Source organism: Alexandromys fortis, unplaced genomic scaffold (assembly GCF_014885135.2).
Source record: "Alexandromys fortis isolate MF-2015 unplaced genomic scaffold, M_Fortis_MF-2015_v1.1 scaffold_65, whole genome shotgun sequence".
Taxonomy (NCBI): Eukaryota; Metazoa; Chordata; class Mammalia; order Rodentia; family Cricetidae; genus Alexandromys; species Alexandromys fortis.
The window spans coordinates 4,253,107-4,268,394 of NW_026067986.1; the positions used below are offsets into that span (position 1 = coordinate 4,253,107).

Consider the following 15,288-nt stretch of genomic DNA (forward strand, 5'->3'; position numbering starts at 1 on the left):
GACAGGACAAGCAGGATACAAGAAAAAGACTGTCAAATCTTGCCAAGACGGGTTAAGATGGTTTTGAAACATTTCCTGCCTCTGAAAGTGGTCTGTCAGTTACTCTAGGCCTTAGCCAAAGTTGGTTGTTACAACACTGCAACTGAGACTTTGGGTGATTGCCCAGGTAGCCAGTTGTCTCTGTCATTTGTTGCATATTTTGGAAGTTGCTTGATTGCACTTCATGCTTACTCAAGTAATATTATTTACCTTCTTGGGTCTTCATTGGGGTTGAAGACTAGATAGTTGTAGTTACTTTCCTCTCATGGCTTGGCCAAGTAATTTATTATACAAGACTTAAACTTATTAGGATAGGATAATTATTGAAACATTTATTACATGTAATAAATTGATATTGTTTATGCTGGTTGTAATTCTAATTTTTATACCTGATGTGTGTTCTTATTATATATAACTTTGTATTAGACTTAGAACTTTCTTATTTAAACAAAAAGGGGGAGGTGCTGTAGGAATTCCTACCACCAGTAGCCTTTAAATTACCCACCCACTTGGGCATGGCCTCTTATATATGCTGATTTAAAGTGTGCATCCAGCCTCTTTTCCGGCCTCTTTTCTGGCTACAGGATTTGGTTGCTGTTCCCCATTCCAGCAGAGGACTGTGATCTGTGAGTCTACCCCTAAAGAAATTACCCTCTCTTATACTCAATTCTGATCTAGTGTGGGATTTCTTTTAAGTGTCCTTCTTCCGTGAGTGGCTTGTGAGCTTTGTGTAGGTAGTTTCCAGGTAGACTGGCCTTGAGGTTTAAGGCACTGACTGAAATTTGTAAGGAGTTTATTGTGTTTTCCTTTCCAAATTTTGTGCTAATCCAGGCACCGCAATACTATGGTTTGAATGTGTACCCCCAGAATTATGTGTTAGAAACTTAATACCTAAGTTCATTGATGATTATATTTAGAGATGAGGCTTTTGGGGAGGTAATTAGGATTGGGTTCTAGTGATGATATTCGTGGCTTTAGGAGGCAGAGACCCAAGTTGGCTTATCCCAATTGGTGATGCTCTCGGCCATGCTATGATACAGCCAAGGAGGCTTCGTCAGATGCCTGAGCCGTTCTCCTGGACTTCCCCATTTCCAGAGCTACCACCCTAATACACTATTAGCAATGAACTGCGAGGTCATGGGTGTTTTGTTATGGCAAGAGAAAACAGGCTCATCATATCCTAGACCTACGGACTCCATATGGAGCCTTGGCAAAGAGATGAACCTTATGACTCAAGCCCTGGTCTCAGCCAAGTCACCCTCTGCTTTGATATCTGGAAATCAAATCTGGGATTAGAAAATCCTGGTGGCGATAACAGGACCATGGGGTGAGAGCCGAGTGGAGACAGATGTCAGCAGGGTAGTTCTTAAAGAAAATCCACACCAGGAAACCCAATTTCCCAATGACCAGGGAAAAGCGTTTGACCCTGGCAAGTAGAAGCTCAAATGATGGGTATCTGTTGGTCTTCCAACAAAATCTAGGCTATAGGCATAAGGATAAGCTAGTTCTTAGAAGGAACAAATAATAAGCAGAATGTTCAATTTTTAGAGAGTTGGAAGAACTAAGTTCTTTCAAGATTTCTGGCTTTCTAATAATAAAGAAATTTTTCATTCAGACACTATGCCAGGATTCTGTCTTTCTCTGCTTCTTTTTAATTCTATGATCTTCGGATTATTATTTTTCCCTTTGGTTGAAAATTGCTCTAGCCTTTCCAGGCTCTCTTGACTTCATGTTTTTGCCTGTGGTCCTCAGAGTTCTTTGTTGGTTGCTTTCTGACGTGAGAATTCCTCCATGTTTTGGAGGCTTATGCGGTGTCTCTTTGGCTTTCTGCGACAGGGTCTTGTTGTGTATCCCTGGTGATCACTTAGTTGCACAGGTTGACCTTGAACTCACATCATCCCTCCTGCCTCAGTTTCCCCAAGTGCTGTGATTGCAGGCTCTTTGTCCCTTCCCAGGCAGGGTACAGTTTGGGCAGCTGACTGTCTGCAGTGTGCCTTTCAGGATGTAACTTGTCACAGCTCGAGTGAGAATTAGCTTTAAAGTCTCCAGTGTTTTGTGATACATTTTGCTTTCATTGTCTACCCCCGACTAAGATAATGAGTATGAACAGTGAAGACATAGATAAGAAGGTTTTGAAAATAAAAATCATTTGCAAACAATTGTGTTACCTCCGTGTTCTTTTTGAAAAAGTAATGGCGATTTTTTTAAATCCTAGTACTTATGTTAAAATTTATACTTGGCATCAGTCAACACGCAGGATCACGTTGCTGAATAGAACTGCTCTCTCACACACTCTGCGTGTGTTGACTTTTCTCACACACTCTGCGTGTGTTGACTTTTCTCACACACTCTGCGTGCGTGTGTTGACTTTTCATTCTTCCGTGTGACTCTCTGTGGGATGGAGAAACCTCCTTCTGTCTCGCCCACTCCCCACCCATCCCCCTTCCCTCATCTTCTCCCTCATTCCTCCATCTCTCCTCGCCTCTTTTCCTCTCTTCTTCTCTCCCCCACCTTCTCCTTCCCTCATCTCTCTCGCTCCCTCCATCCCTCCTTTCCTCTCTTTTGGAGAGAGAGTCTCACAGTATAACCCAGTCTGCTCCGGAGTTCCCCATCTCCCTGCTTCAGACTTTCCAGTGTTGGGGCTCCATGTGCCATCACACCTGGCTAAGATTCCTCCTTTGTTTTTAAGTAAGTGTCACCTTCATTGGGAATGGCGTCTTTCCTCTGTTGTGCCCCTGGAGCTGAAAAACAGTGGCCTGTCCTTTGCAGCTGTCACCGACCTGGCAATGGACAATCCGATAGGTTTACTCCTCACCTTCCTGATTTATATTTCCTTCTAATCCCTAATCTGATTTTCTTTCATTGTGTCCTCTTATTTCAAATATATGTCTGTTTATGGTGCATCTATATGTGTATACATGTGTGTGTGTGTGTGTGTGTGTGTGTGTGTGGTGTGTGCACATGTGTGTGGAGAAAAAGGCCGATTTCAAATGCTCTGTTCTGTCACTTTGCCCCTTTAGTTTCTTGAGACGTCATCTCTCACTAATCCTAGAGCTAGACTGGCCCCAGACAGCTTCTGTCGCCCTCCAGGCTCTAACTCCACAGCACACTGCAACGCAATTACAGATGCGGGCAGGACCACCCTTGCCTCTTCATTTGGACTTTGGGGATTTAAACTTGACTACGAAGTAAACACTGTTATTCACTGAGCCATCTTCCTGGTTTTGTCTCTCTGTCTTCTGCTTTAATGTATGGTTCGTTAACTTAAGTAGCGATGATAAACATTGGTTGGTAATGTCAGACATTGAAAAGTAGCCTGAGCTTGGCACTTTGTGTGAGGTGGGGCAACCCCTGGAGGATCTATTGTAGAGAACCACATGACGTGGCTTAGAATTGTGTGGGTTATCTCTAAATGTTGTGTTAAAGCTAGCCTGGGCTGTGTCACAGAGCGCCGCAGACACACACACACACACACACACACACACACACACACACACACACACCTGCCTTCCCAACACAAATGCGCTCTGCCCGCTGTGCTCGCTTGCATCCTGTTCATTTTAAAGCCGATGTTATAAGGTACAAATTGGCTCCTTGTGGTTTGTTTGTCTTTTGATAGGTCTCGTTCTTGTGGTGGCATTAAAGGCTGCACCCAGCCACCACCGCCCGATTGGAGGGCGTACGTGCATTGGTACTATTTTATTTTAGAGAAACATGAAATCTAAAACATACATTACAATTTCCATATGGGGAAAATCATTTTTCAAGCGATTTTATAAACAGTCCCTCACGGTCATGCTGTTTTACGAGGTAAGCTGTGAGAGCCGCGCATCATAAAGAAGACTTCAGACCCAGCTGAGCTCTCCGGGGACAACACCGGCAGAGTCTGTGTTAATTCATTCTCAGGTTATTCTTAGGCGGAAGCTGGCATTTGGGTATTTGTCTTATCCCTGCTCCTGTAATTTCCGGCAGCCGTGGCCCAGTTATTAGAGTGCTCGGGACATCCTTGGATGGATCGCTCTTAAATTCACACAAAGGCTCCTGCTTTCTTCCGTCCTGTGAACGTTTCTGGGGTTCTGTTGTCCCTTAGATTTGCAGATCCTTTGTGTTCAAAAACAACAATAACAAAGAAAAAAAAACCCTAAAAACCTAAATCCCAATTTATGCTTCCTTTCTGTGTTGCTACAGCCCGTTCTTCCCAAGTGTGAAGCTCAGGCCTATGGAAGCTCATGACTGTTTGTTGCATACCAGAGGCCCAGAGACAGGGAACAGGAGGAGGCAGGGAATGCCTAAGGTCTTCCACTCCCTGAGGCCATCCTGAACTAGACAGAATTTGTAGGAATCAAAAGATACATGATTTCTGTTTTGAGACAAGGCCTTACTGTGTAGTATAGGCTGGCCTTTTTAAATGTATTTTTGGCATTATAATTATTTCACTTCCTTTCCCTACTGCTCTGGGTCTTACAGCCTTTCTGTGTAGTATAGGCTGGTCTTTTCTGTATGGTTTTTTTTTTTTGATGTTATAATATAATTACATCAACTCTCCCTTTCCTACTGCTACGGTTCGTACATTCTTTCTGCCCTCTCTTCCTCAGTGATATCTGAGCCACGGGAGCGGGATTCGAGTTGTAGATGTGACATCTGGGACTGGGCCCCACAACCTGCTCCCCGTCTGTCGCCAACAGAAGTTTCCTTGATGCTAGGTGAAAAACCACTGTCCATGGGCCTGAGTTAGCCTAGTCTTGATTTCACAGTCTTCCTACCTCAGACTCCCAGACAGCTGGGATTACAGGCTGGTACCAGACCTACTTCAGACTTTCTGATTAGTGTGTAGTAACCGTAAAAACTCACTAGTTTGAATGCTGGGCATGTGGTACGCAGTTGTAGCCCTAGAACTCAGGGGATAGAAGCGGGAGAATTAGGAGTTCAAGTCCAGTCGCAGCTACTCTTTGAGCACCGTGGTAAACCTGGAGTACATGAAATCCTGTTTCAAATAAAACAAAACAGAAGCGAAACGGAAGCAAAGCCACCACCCTTTCTAACAGGAGCCACAGAAATTGGGTTTCTTTATGACATTCCCATATGTGCATATAATATACTTTGATCATATGTATATCTCTATACCTTCACCTCCTCTTTCTGTTACGTCTGTCCTCTTCCTAAATAGCCCCACTTCCACGTACACGTGTTTTCTAAATATATATGTATATTATATATAATAAAATATATGTTGTATATTATAACATATAACATATACATATATAAAATATTGCGCACAGGGAAGAAACCGTGTGATATTTATCTTTCTGGCTTATTTACCGTAATAGCATGACCTCTCACTCTGTTCATCGGCTCTCGGGTGACGTCATCTCCTTCTTTGTGGCTGAGTAGAGCTGCGACACTAGCTGCTTCCCGTGGGACACCCTACACGCGTCCAATCCGTTTACCTTCCACAGCCCGTAAAGATTCACTCCGTGTAATCAATGAATGCGCTGAAGCAGTGTGAAGTTGCTGCCGCCGCTGGTTTATGAATGTGGTACTCACAGTTAGCCTGCGTTCTCTCTATTTATCTCTAGTTGGGGTATTTGTAAGTGATGAGATTGTTCGCCACTTCGAAAGAATAAGTGCTTTGTGAGTGTTAGTTAGGGAAATACACAGATAACCACCATCATTTGCCTCCTCCGACACAGACACCACGGGGGGGGGGGGCGTTCTCGATTGGAAGACTGTAAGCTTAGAGGTAGAAGCTAGAGGGCATCATAGGCAGGGACTTCCGAGAACTGCCAGTGTCCCTGTCCTCCCGTCTACTCTGGGAAAAACCTTCTCCTCAGACTGGATGTCTTCCTCTAACAGGAGAGTATGGTCCCCAATTAGAGGTTTGACTAAAAGGTGTCTTGAAGACAAGAGGCCCCATGAAGATCGAGGAGCCCATGCTAGCTCCCCGGTTATGGTCTAGCTCAGCGATGCTTTCCTCTTGGCTGTATGGAGACCGCTGGCAGTAAGGATGCATACACATGTTCATCATTTAGATCTGTTCCGTGTGGACCCCTTAGGAACCCCTACCCACTTGTAGTCATTGAGTTCATGGGATATGGTTAATGCATCCTGTGTTTCCAGTAAGCCAAAAGCCTGGGGCGGGGGTGGGGGGAGAAGGGAATGCCTCACTCGTAATGGTTTGGATTAAATTAACGCTGAAATAGCAGGTTGTAGATATTGAGTTCAAATAGATGGTTAACATTTCTCCTTGTTTTATGTTTTCAGTGTAGTTTCTAGAAAATGTAAAATTAGCCGGGCGGTGGTGGCGCACGCCTTTAATCCCAGCACTCGGGAGGCAGAGGCAGGGGGATCTCTGTGAGTTCGAGGCCAGCCTGGTCTACAAGAGCTAGTTCCAGGACAGGCTCCAAAACCACAGAGAAACCCTGTCTCGGAAAAAAAAAAATTGTAAAATTACACATGCAGATCGCATTATATTTCTGTTAGACAATGCAGGTTTATACCCCTTCAGCTGTCTCACCTGTCCTGACCTGTTTTTATGTAGTTATTTTGCTTCACTGTCTCCTCTTCCCTGCACTTGTCTTTCAGCTTTTATTCATGCAACGAGTACGTTCTGAAGTTTTCTGGGATCTTTTGTTTGTTTTCGTTACGGTGGAAATACTGTAACCACAAACTCCTTGTCCTCCTCAGCCAAAGGCAAGCTAGCCCAGCTCTGTAGCCATCCACCCTAGCTGTGACATTTGTCTATTTCCGCTCCTCAGTGTCTCCTCTCTTGTTCCCGTCTGGGCCCTGGAGTCAATCTCCAGGAACATCAGTGTGGTCTGTGCCAAGTTTGGGTTCGCGCACGTGTCAGGTGTGAGACCACGGGCCTGCCCTACCCCCCCCCCCCCAAAGGTAAGCTGTGAACACCACAGGCCTGCCCTCCTCCCCCAAAGGTCAGCTGTGAACACCACGGGCCTCCCCCACCCCCAGAGGTCAGCTATGAGCATCACTGGCCTGACCCCCCCCTCCAGAGGTCAGCTGTGAGACCACTGGCCTGCCCTTCCCCCCATCAGCTGTGAGACCACCAACCTGCCCTCCTCCCCCAGAGGTCAGCTGGGAACACCACGGGCCTGCCCCACCTGTGCTTTTGAGCCTAATCCCCAGTATTCTGGGGGGTCTCACTGTGTTTGGATTGCGGCTATCACGGCGCTCTGGGCAGCATACAGAACTTTACAGACACCAGGCTGTCCTTTTTACACGTTTGTCGGGACAGATTGTGCATGTGAAGCGACAACGGTAACATACTGAATTCTTTCATATATGAGCTTTGGGTCTTGTCAAAAATCTCAAGTTCTTAGAGGGTGAGAGCCGTACCATATGCGGTAGGAAGGAGAGGAAATGAAAAGATGATCCCTTAGGTTTTATTGCTCAGTATCCTCTCTGGCCTGATACTAAGTACATAATAACACATGCTCCATATATGCCTGCCGATTCCATTACTAATTAATTAATTAATTCCATTAAGGTGGTCAATTCACGTATCTCCAGGCCTTTTTACTTTTCAACTGAGATATACGTAATGCGTTCAGGTTTTGATTTCTTATTTTATGTCTTTTTTTTGGTCCAGTGTGGTCCCATGGGTGGGACACTTGTCTTTTGTTCTTTGTGTCTTCTTTTGTTCTTCTACATGGGAGGTGCTCCGTGTGTATCCTCTGGTAGTCACAAAGTCAGGTCTTAGCCTTCATGGCCTACTTCAGCACTGGAGAACAGCGCTTGCCTGGGGCATGAACCCAGCCGGGTTTCTTGGGAGTTGAGCTTCTTTGTGCTACAGGGTTGTTCTGTTTCGGAATGGTGCTGTCCTTTGGGTGGGTGAGGACACTGACAGCCTGCTCTCCCATAAGAAATAGACAAGGGTTGGGGATAGAGCAAGGGGGAGCGTGGGACTGTGCAAACCAGTTCTGCTTGGTGAAATTAAAGTAGAATGAACTAATGGGATAATATTCATGGCTAGACTTAATTGAACACTTAGTTTATGCTAGACATTGTTTTAAATTTGTTTTTTTTTTCTACAATAACTAATTTAGTTTTCTCCAGAGTCCTGGGTATAGAGATTAAAGACAATAGACAAACAGAAGAAGAAGACATTGAAACAAGATGTCAGTGATTGCAGGGTGAATGAATGGTAGAGACTTGACCAAAAATCCTTGCATGGGGCTTTGGACCTCATTCCCTAACGCACAATGCTAGCCCACTTCTCTGTTTAAATATAGACCATGCTAAAACACACAATGCAGTTGAGTGCTTTGGTCTTTCCCTTTGTTTCTAGAGCAGAATAATTTCCATAGTTGGTCTGTTGTGTTTTAAGCTGTGAAGGCTCTGGCCTGTTTCTCTCAGGAAAGTAGCTTCGTTACGGACAGCGTGCCTTTGCTGTCTGCCTGCCATGTGTTAGGAGTTAATTATTTATAGCTCGTGGGAACTGGTGTGGCGCTTGACTCACAGAGTTCATAAAGAAATCATGGCTTACGGAAATGCCCTGGTATGAAAGCAGCAAGCCGCTGACCCGTGTTTTAGGCTTCATAAGTCAGAGAGTGTCCAGCAGTCGTGGGACATATCTTAGCGGGGTGTTCCTGCTTACACCACGCAATGTGAAAGGTCTACATGAACAAGCAGGGGGACTTAATGCCACTACCCTGAAACCAGCTTGTCTGGCTTTTATTTTCGCTCTTTCCATGTAGGGTTTCCTGCCTACCAACCCAATTTATTTTATATTTATTTGTTTGTTTGTTTTTTCTTTCTTTTTTTTTTTTTTTTGGTTTTTCGAGACAGGGTTTCTCTGTGGCTTTAGAGCCTGTCTTGAACTCACAGAGATCCGCCTGCCTCTGCCTCCCAAGTGCTGGGATTAAAGGCGTGCACCACCACCGCCCGGCTTGTTTGTTTTTTTGTTTATCAGGTGAGCCATCTCGCTGCCAGGCTATTTTGACTCAAGGAATACTGCTAAAACCATGAGATCAACTTCATGGCAGAAATCGCTTAGATACATTTACACGTACAGTAGGTGTGTTCATGGAAACGTGAGCTCTGGGGTGGCCAATCTCTGCTGTCAACTTGACACATCTGGGAAGAGAGAACTGTCTGAGTAAGAGTTTCTGTGGTTGCTAGGAAACACCCTGGCCAAAAACAAGTTGGGGAGGAAAGGGTTTATTTGGCATATGGGCCAGATCATAGTCCATCACTGGAAGAATTCAGAACAGGAACTCAAGCAGGGCTGGAACTCCGAGGCAGGAACGGATGCAGAGGCTATGGAGGGGGGCTGCTCGCTAGCTTGTTCCTCGTGGCCTGCTTAACTTGCTTTCTCAGAGAATATGGGACCACAGCCCAGGATGGCCCCGTGCACAGTGGCTTGGGCCCTCCCACATCAATCCCTGAGAAAATGTCTTACATCTGGATCTTCTGGAGGCATTTTCTCAGCTGAGGTTCCCTCCTTTCGGATGACTCCAACTTAGGTGAAGTTAACATAAAACCAGCCAGGAAGGGAACCGCAACTGAAAAACTGCTGTTGTCTAACTGGCCTCTGGGCATGTCTGGGGGGCATATTCTCGGTTGCTAAAGGATGGAGGAGAGCCAGCCAATCACACTGTGAACAGTGGGCCTAGGTTGTATGACTATGTAGCAAGGGAGCCAGCTAGCAGCCCGCATTCTCTCTGGTCCCTGATTCGCTCGGTTTCCTCCACATTCCTGCTTGAGTTTCTGCCCTGGCTTCCCTTGGGTGGTGGACCGAAGCCTGGAAGCTGAAACAAACCCTCCCCTTCACTCCTTGCTTTCTGCCGTGGCGTTTGTCATCATAATAGAAAGCAAACAAGAACAGGCATCTCACCAAAAGTACGGAACGGATGGGGAAATGGGAAACATAGGGAGCCCTTTCTCCCAGTTTCTCTGCTCACAGACTTGGTATCGAAGGTTGGTAGCTGCCATACGGTATAACACCAGAGAGTAGCTGGTTTGCTTTGAAGTCAGAATCTCGTGCTAACTTTTCAGGAGTCAATAGGTTAGCTTTAAATGAAATATTTTATATAAAAGATTCCAGCAAAGACTGACAGTACAGAATAAAACATACGAGTGGTTTATTATTAAAAGGCTTATTATTTAAAGGGGCACACAAGAGAAGCAAATTCACTCTACATAAAGCCAGTAGGATCTGGGTGACGTAACATGAACCCACAGGCAGGGGTGGGTAAGTGGACAACCTCACAGGTACCAGGCAAAAGGACAGAAATCTTACACAGGGTCTCCTAAGCAGTTGACCATCCTGTAGGAGGAGAGTCCCAGTGGGCACGTGAGGCTGGACGCCAGGCCCAACAGGGAAGTCCATTACTTGTTGGAGACCGAATGGTAGTCAGAGGAAAACCCTCATGATCCAGGACGTAGGAATGCCTTGCGCCTCTGGACACATCAAGATGAACAGAAGCAGGCTCGGAGATTTAAGTCATGCCACGGAGTCTCTAGGATTTGGATTTCTCACCACTCTTCACCTGTTCAGTTAACAGTGGGTCCTGCCCGCTGCCCTCCCAACGCCATTGTAGATACCGGGAATTAAATAGTGATAAAACGCGAAAGATCACTGCTTTTGTGAAACTTAAGTTCTAGATCGGGGGAGATAGACAATGGCCAGGTGAGTTAGCATGCGGCAAGTCAGATCTTAGAGAAACATAAAGAGGTACTTCCAGGATGTTCCCATTCTGCAGAGAACACCTCCTCCTCTGTATTTAAATGCAGAGGTGACATTTGATCGTGCTCCCGAGAACGGCTTCAGTGAGCTGCCTTCCTCGGGGCAAGGGGACCGAATGCAGTGCGCGTGGCCTTGGTGCCATCTATCAACTGTATTTAGCACGCATCTTGCTGGTTAAAGATTTAGTCCTTTAAAGGGGGAAGATGAATAACACGTGTGGGACAGAAACGGGAAAGAGGATGCTGGACTATGTGTGGATGCACAGATCTTAAAGAGATGCTAGAAAAATCCTCCTTCCTCAGTTTCTGGAGAAGCTATGCCAAGGGAAACGGGGGGGGGGGGGCACAGGTGTGTGGCCGCCTGACCATCATGCAAGCTCTGTCTGTAGGAGTTATCAGATATCATCCGGTGACAGGTTATTTCCACAGAAGATTATTGCTTGCTGGGGTATTGATAAACTCTCCTGCCGGCTTCGTGTCTGGGATGCTTAATCCTGATCCCTTGCCTTGCTAGCCCTAATATCTTATGCTTGCCTGTCTCTTGCAGCATTGTAGGAAACCCACCTCGGAGAGGCAGACAGCATGGCTAGCTCAGCCCGGGAACATCTGCTTTTCGTCCGGCGTCGGAACCCACAGATGCGGTATACGCTGAGCCCAGAGAACCTCCAGAGCCTCGCAGCCCAGAACTCCATGCCCGAGAACATGGCCCTGCAGCGAGCCAACAGCGATACAGACCTGGTGACTTCTGAGAGCCGCTCAAGCCTGACCGCCAGCATGTACGAATACACGCTGGGGCAAGCCCAGAACCTGATTATCTTCTGGGACATTAAAGAAGAGGTGGACCCCAGCGACTGGATTGGGCTCTACCACATAGGTGAGTCCAGCAAAGCCTTGCACGTGGCCCACTCTAAAGTTTTGCTCTGAAATCGAAATGTTTTGTGTTTTCTCCTTGGCATAAAAAGAAAAAAAAAAGTTTTACAGACGCGAATAGACAAAGCAGATTCTGGAATCTTGCTTTCTTCCTTAGGAGGAGAGGCAACTGTGTCTTTCCTTATATGCGCCGTGTGGTTACTATTTCTACCAAATTAAATGTCAGACTCCGCAAGCTCGGGAATATTGTCTTTAGTCTCTCGTCACCCTTGAGACATATCATGTCTCAGAAAGAGGGAGGTTACTGACAGCTGTGAACACTGTTAAGTTGATATGAAAACAGTGTGTTTTCTAAAGGTTGACTTCCTCTTAAGACAATCTGTCGTCAGGGGTATCTTTGCATGCCTGGGAAACAGTAGCTACTTGTTTTTGATGAAACAGCCACGGCTCTGTTTAGCCATTGTCAGATCTGTTATTTCTAGGTGGATGGTGATGAATGGAACATTCCAGAAGATAAAAGTTAGTATTACTGGAATGCAAAAACCAAACCCTACCAATTCACCATAAATAAAATTTAGATCTAACGCAATGATGAAATCTCATATTGCTCAAAGTGGGGAGGTTTTGTCTATGAATGAAGGAAATTTCTTTAAGATTGACATCTGATATTGCTTTTAGTGTGGGTTTCTAGCCAAGCTTCCTTTTGGTTGTGGTTTAATGAGTAGCTTGATGGCCCATATAGCTGGGGCTCCCTGGAGGATGCTGGGCTGTGTGGGGGAAGTTTGTCACTGTAGAGGGATGGGGCTCAGAGGGTACTCCACAGCCCAGCTCCCTCTGTCCTGGGAGTCATCTGGTCCACTTAGAGAACCTGGTATAAGGCGAGCCTACAACCTTGCTGAAGTTTTGTTGGAACATTAAACTCACTGAAACTTGCATTCTTTTAGGACTGGTTAATCATGCTGGATAGAAAAAAACTAAAGTAGCAAAAATTTAGTGAATTAATAGCTTTCTCCTCCCTCCCACCTCTTACAGTAACCAAAGGGGTGGTAGCAAGACTCTTAAGTTGTTTTCCTTGGATGTGTTTAACTGTATAGTCGAAGTGAGGAAGGCATACAAATTAAAGTTCTTGTTCCTATTATTACTATGACCATAAAAGAGCTTGTAGTTTTTGTGGGATGTAAGTCTCCCTTTGGGCTCCGTAAAACTTCTGTATTTACTTCTCCTATTAATTTTTTCTTTTTAGATTTTTATAGCAAAGAAGTCTTCCTATGACATTGCAAATAGAAGATGGTGGTTTAAGATGTTTTCTATGATGTTTCTTTGGAAAAATAGTTTTTGCTTTCTTGTATAAGATTAATTTTTATGTATGTGTGTAATAGCCTCTAAGATGCCGGAATCGTGTCGGTATCAACTCGAATTATCTAATATTTTCCCGTCCTCTCTTTTTGCTACTCCATTCGAACTGTTACGTCTTCCTGTCTAATCTGGAAGGACCAGGAAATCAAAGCCAGGGGACCGAAGCTGTAAGATGTCAGTGTTCTTGTATTTTACCTTGTAGAGGAAGGAGTGCCTGTCAGAGCTACACGTGCTTTTGATGAGTTTGGGAAACTTTTTTGACATTGTTTTCCTAAACTGCATTTTTCTAACTATTCGTACTCGATTAGTTCACATTGTTCCGCAAGGGACTCGTGGTTTTGATCCAATTTTCGTGGATCTGTTTTCTCTTTCACAATTTATCCATCTTCCTCTTCCTTTTCCTCCTTCGTACACATGCACACACACGCAGGCACACGCACACACAGGTACGTGCAAACAGAGTCTCGTGTGTCCCAGCGTAGCCTGTAAGTGCTGTGTAGCTGAGGATGACTTTGGATTCCTGATCCCTTTCGCCCTCCCCTCCCGTTCCTGAGATTATAGGAGTGGGCCACCGCACGGGCTCTATTCATCTATCCTCAGGCTGATTATCCTTTTCCTTTTTCCTCTAGTCTGTTGTCAGTCCTGTTGGCGGGGTCTTAAAATTTCAGAGAGTTGACTTCTGACTTGGAGAATTTTTCATTCAGATCTCTTGGCAGGACAGAGTAGCAAGAAGCAATCATCTCAAACCTCTCAAGAGATGGCGAACACAGCCTAGGGTGTGCATTGACATGCCGAGAAAGTAGACTGAGATATTTGGTATTCTTGCACACGCCGTTAATCTTAGAAGATTTTCCACAGTAAATGGTCTTAAAAGGCATGGGTGCCAGGCTTGTAACTTTCAGAGATTTTATTTCTGCAGTTGCAGGGCTGCGGCTGTATTTGAAAGGGGGGGGGGGGGATGAAGGAGCGATTTGATTTACCTGGGTTCTCAGACCCAGTGGACAGAGAGCTTTAAGCACAGGTAGCCATTTCCCTCCAGGGATGAAAGGAGCTCTTTCCCCCTACTTCTGGGGGAGAATGGGCAAACATTGACATCCAAAGAGGAAAGGGGTAGGAGGTGTAACAGTGGCCTTCAACTGATAGCCGCATGTTGGGGACTGTGGACCCCAGAGCCTGAATTTTCTGTAAACAGCTTGCTTTTCTATGCTTGCAGCTGCTCTGAGCAAAAACAGCTTGTTTTCCTGTGCTTGCAGCTGCTCTGAGCACGAGGCCCTCATCAGTCCCTGATGGCAGGAGAGTGGTTTCTGGTGGCTTGCAGCTTGAAGGATCCCGAGAGCTAGGGCGTGGCCATTGGTCAGGGAAGGCACCGTTTAAGCTGCCCTGGGACACAATAAAGTTGGCATTCTTGGGGCATTCAAGGACGACCCATGTCTCTGTCTATGTGTGTGTGTGTGTGTTTCAATCTCCAGCCCCTTGCTCTGCTTGCGAACTGTCCCAAAGTGCAGGCAGTACACTACAGGCATAGTGCATGTAGTAACCGTAGTAGCACACATGCCTTCCAGCCAGATCCTACTGTTTCCTATTTAACTCCACTGTTCAGTCTGTCTAATGTTACTTGTATGTATGCTTTCAGGGCTGACGATTTGGTAGGTCCTGCATGTCCAGTGTGCACAGCACATAGTCAGCAGTCAAAGGCAAGAGCAGTTTTTTTGCTCTGTGACTAAGCTTGCCACAGTGACAGCAAACTCCATAAGGAATGTCTTCAATGCTCATGTCTTCTCTGAAGTAAATTGGTGCTCCCAGGAGCAGATGTGTCTCACTGTCATGAAAAACTTATTAACAAAACATTTAAAATGCCGTATTCTGTAGGTCTTTGAAGTATTTGGAGACCATCTATCTAAAATATATCTATATATGATCTGGAAGACATACCTAGCATATCTACAAATTTAATTGTTATAGATGATTAACTACTGACCTCTGTTTCCTTATTATCATGAATAGTTTATGATAATAGTTTTCAAAAACTAGAATTTTACCTTACATTTTTAAATGAACTGCATAGGTGTTGAATTAGGAGCGGCGGCAGGGCTGCGTCCCCGGCACCCGGCTGCCCGCATGGCTAGCTTATGCCCGAAATAATTACACGGAAACTGTATTCTATTAAACACTACCTGGCCTGGCTAGTTCCAGCTTCTTATTGGCTAGCTCTCACATATTGTTCTAACCCATTTCTAATATTCTGTGCAGCCCACGAGCTGGCTTACCAGGGAGGATCTTAACCTGCATCTGTCTGGAGCGGGAGAATCATGGCGACTCCTC

At 45.4% G+C, this 15,288-nt stretch overlaps 1 protein-coding gene across 2 annotated transcripts in view; it reads left to right on the forward strand.

Moving 5' to 3' along the window:
- Positions 1 to 15,288, forward strand: part of Hecw2 (HECT, C2 and WW domain containing E3 ubiquitin protein ligase 2) — a 304,844-nt gene that overhangs the window by 113,878 nt on the left and 175,678 nt on the right. For both annotated transcript variants that reach the window (XM_050159280.1, XM_050159279.1), the window contains exon 2: positions 11,288 to 11,614. In XM_050159280.1, coding sequence (XP_050015237.1) covers positions 11,323 to 11,614 — 292 coding nt within the window. In that variant the 5' untranslated portion in view covers positions 11,288 to 11,322. The remainder of the gene's footprint in view (positions 1 to 11,287; positions 11,615 to 15,288) is intronic.